The sequence below is a fragment of the Eptesicus fuscus genome, chromosome 4 (genome assembly GCF_027574615.1).
Source record: "Eptesicus fuscus isolate TK198812 chromosome 4, DD_ASM_mEF_20220401, whole genome shotgun sequence".
Lineage (NCBI taxonomy): Eukaryota > Metazoa > Chordata > Mammalia > Chiroptera > Vespertilionidae > Eptesicus > Eptesicus fuscus.
In genome coordinates this window covers 7,703,251-7,706,886 of record NC_072476.1, presented here as the reverse complement: position 1 = coordinate 7,706,886, position 3,636 = coordinate 7,703,251, and the positions used below count along the sequence as shown (strand labels likewise).

General features: G+C 62.0%; 1 protein-coding gene across 1 annotated transcript; it reads right to left on the bottom strand.

Moving 5' to 3' along the window:
• Nucleotides 1-944: 944 nt before the first annotated feature.
• Nucleotides 945-3,258, bottom strand: SPN (sialophorin). Its single transcript, XM_028127501.2, has 2 exons — nt 3,204-3,258; nt 945-2,822 (listed from the first exon to the last, which is right to left on the bottom strand). Exon 2 carries the CDS (start codon nt 2,806-2,808, stop codon nt 1,582-1,584), a length of 1,227 nt encoding a protein of 408 aa, XP_027983302.2. The 5' UTR covers nt 2,809-2,822; nt 3,204-3,258; the 3' UTR covers nt 945-1,581.
• Between the last annotated feature and the right edge of the window lie 378 nt (nt 3,259-3,636).

Sequence of the window (3,636 nt, the reverse complement as noted above, 5' to 3'; positions counted from 1 at the left end):
GTGCGGCACCCCCACGGGCCTTCAGGAACTCCCTCCTGCTGCTCCGGGCACGGTCAGGCCCACGGTGCTTGTGAGAAGCAGGACAAGGTGCCCAGACACAGCCTCGCGGGCGCCCGGTCTGCATGGTGAAGGCCGGATTTCCGCCCCAGCCACTCGGTGCCCCTTCTCCCCCCACCTCATGACCTGGCCACCAGGGCCCTTCCCGCTCTGTCTCCTGGTGCCCCCCTCTCGGCCACGTGGCAGTCACACTCACAGAGTTCCCTCCGTCCTCTTTTTGTAGGTCAATCTGTCTGCTCTCAGCCACTGCACCCGGTGACTCAACAACTTCCTCTTTGCAAATTTCCTCTTTGCCCTGGGGAAATACCAACCGCCTCTGGCCCGCGCGGCTCCCTGGGCGCTGGCCTGGGCTGGTCTCAGGGACAGCCAGTTGGGTCTCGTCCCCTCCTGCCTGTCCCAGAGCCACAGGGGAAGCCCCTGGTGCCGCCAGCCATGGCAGATCCTCTTTAGCTGGCTCTCACGCACTCCCCTTGGAGAAGGGAAGGAACTTGGCGACAGACAAACACATTGCACATGGAACAGCAGAGCGTCACCACGACCCGCGCCCAGGGCTCCTCTCCCCGACCTCGTGTGCAGGGGAGGCTGTGAGGGGGACTGAGCTGAAGGAGCTGAGTGACAAGGGCGCTGGGACAAGGGCGCTGAGTCTTCCTATCAAGCCAGGTGTTCTTTCATTGGGCCTTTGTCTACCTCCGCCCCATCTGAGCAGAGATGAGGGTGCAGATGTTCCCAGCAGCTGGCATGCCCTCGGCCTCCGAAACCCTTCTCGCCTCTCCCTCCCGTCCCTGCACGCACCACCACCCTTCACCAGCCCCGAGCCCTTGCCTCCTGCTCACAAACCACACCCAGGACCCACACAGGCTACGGCTTCAGAGGACTCCGCCTGCCCAGAAACCCTCTTCACCTCTGCCCTCGGGAGGCGGAAGAGCTGAAACCTTTGGCTGCCTCGGTCCATGGGGGAGGGAGGGAGTGGTGGCTTAGCCAGGGGCCAGCCTCGAGGCCAGGTGTGTCCCAGGCACGCCCCAGGGCACAGCTAGGTGGCACCGCTCCAGGCTGGCCCCGCGCAGAGCACTGGGGCCCCGAGTTAAAGGAGTTTCATGGGTCGACCCAGCGGCTGTCCTAATCTACGGGGCCAAATGTACTTTACAGAGTAATCCTAGACGGAAGCTGTTGGCTTGTCATAGGTCACGGAAATTTGGCATTATGGAGACTCCGCATCTGGTTTCAAAGACAAGACGTGGAGGACAGGTGACGGGGAGAAGTAGGGCTGATGAGGAAGTTTCATTCATTCAGTCTTGGAGCCTTCAGCGGGTGCAGGCCCTGCCGCCGCCGTGCTGGGTTTGGGCGCTGGGCGGAGGTGCTGGTGCTGGGGCGGAGGCTGGAAAGCCCAGGGCTGAGAAGCGAGATGAGGAGTCAGAGTGAAGGCGCCGGGTGAGAACGCTGGGCGATGGTGAGGTTGGAAGTGAGGATAGGAAGGTGCCGAAAGCTGGGGCTGATTCTGACCTCCAGACCTGTTATCCACACGCACTAAGGGACCTCCACATCGCCCGCTTCTGGCCCATCCGAAGCGGGGGCCTCCACAGCCCCATCCTCACTGCCCATCAGTGGCTCTTCCTCCCCCGGCAGGCTGGCTGCTGGCTCGGCCTTCAGCTCCTCCAGCGCCAAGGAGCCCTGGCGCGACTTCCGTCTGCCGAAGAAAGTGGTGAGTGTGGGCCGCCGGCCAGCACCCTCCCCTTCGGGGGTCCCAGCGCCCTTGTCACCACCAGACGCTCCTGCCGCTGCTGTTATCACAGCCTCTTCGTCGGCCACTCGGGCTGGCCCGGCCCAGGCGTCGGCCACCCCATTGTGCTTCCCACCTCTGTTCAGCGTCAGAGCCCCGGTCCTCCGCTTCTGCCGCCGGCGCCACAGCAGGACGAGCGCCAGGAGGACGATGACGGCCAGCAGGGCCACAAGCACGGCCACCGTCAGGGTGTTCTTGGTCTTCTGATCTGAACTCGGGGCAGGCCCGCTGCCTTCGTTTGTGGAGATCGCTGGGGTCGACAGGATGAGTATTTTTACCCTCGAGACGGGCGAGCCACTGGTCTCCTTGGGAGTCTCCAGAGAGCTGGTTGCCATGGTGATAGGGGGTCCACTGGTCACATCAGAAGTCTCCAAAGAGCTAGTTGTCATGGTGACAGGGAGTCCACTGGTCCCACTGGAGGGCTCCAGAGATCTAGTTGTCATGGTGACAGGAGAGTCACTCGTCACTGTCCCACTGGAGGTCTCCAGAGAGCTAGTTGCCATGGTGACAGGGAGTCCACTGGTCCCACTGGAGGGCTCCAGAGAGCTAGTTGCCATGGTTTCACCAGCCGCTGTGTGAAGTCCCAGAGTGGTCCTTGCTGGGACAGCAGGGTCACTGGTTGCATTGGAGATTTCCTGGACCATCGATAACTTCCTGATGGGAGCTGCTTGGGTGGTTACTGCATCGGCTATAAGGCTGATGTCGGCAGCGACGGACGTCTCAGGAGAGGGCACTGCGGACGGAGCTGAGGAAGGCAGGGAGAGCTGGTGCCCGGTACTGCCATGTGCCTCAGGCACCCCTGTTGCCTGATCGGAGGCCACTGAGGGAAGGTTTGAGGCCTCAGAGATGTTGGAGGCCAAAGAAAAAGAGGGCTCTCTGGGTGTAGAAATCTTCGGAGCCTCTGTGTCCACCTCGTGGGCCCACAGACCCCCAAAGAAGAGGAGAAGCAGGGTCATCTCCATGACAACAGACATGAGCAGGATGGGACCTGAGGGCGGGACGTTGGAGAAATGGAACACGTAAGAGGCTGGTGGTAGGACCTGGCCAGGCCCTTCCTCCTGCCGACGTCCCTGCCAACTGCCAGGCCCACCCTGTGGTTAGAGGCTGCTTCCACCCTTCCTTTTACTATTATCAGCAATAACAAGGGAACAGATGCTGGGCTCCCCCATCAGCTCTGTCCCCCAGGCCCCCTCCGGCCATAGCAGCTTGCAACCAGCGATGGCTACCCCTCCCGGCCTTCCCTCCGGAGACTCTGTTCAGCCCCAGTGGCTCCTGACCCTCTTTCCCCACCATTTGTCAGGGTCTTTTCGAGCCATTGGTGCATTCCTAGGTCTGATGAGACCCCGCCCCGCCAGTCACAGCCCCTTACCAGCTCACTTGATCAAGGCCCAGGCCTGGGGCCAGGCTGCTCCAACGCCTGAAGCTGGGGTAGGACTGGGCGGACAGGGGCCCCAAGGGGAAAGGAAGTGGCCCTGGCTCCACCCACCCCACCCCAGCATCCTGCCCCCACCCTGTTCCCACTGCTGCCGGTGACGAGAGCGGCATCACTTACTCTTTCCGGGGTCTGAGGTGGTGCAGGGGCTCCGGGGTCTTAGCTGATGTGGGACTGGGAATCTGGGATCGGGAGTCCTCCGTCTCAGCAGGGAAATGGGAGGGAAATGGGACGGCAAGAGGTTAAGCTGGGATAGGGAAGGGGGTCAGACCCGGGGTGATGGGAACCTGCACTTAAGAACTAGGGGGTACAGGGAAGGAAATGGGAGGGGAGGGTGGTTTCCTTTGCATTTGTGGTCCCCAAGCTGTTA

Coding starts and splice junctions, on each gene's coding strand:
- SPN (XM_028127501.2), bottom strand. CDS start 2,808: ATGTCTGTTGTCATGGAGATGACCCTGCTTCTCCTCTTCTTTGGGGGT.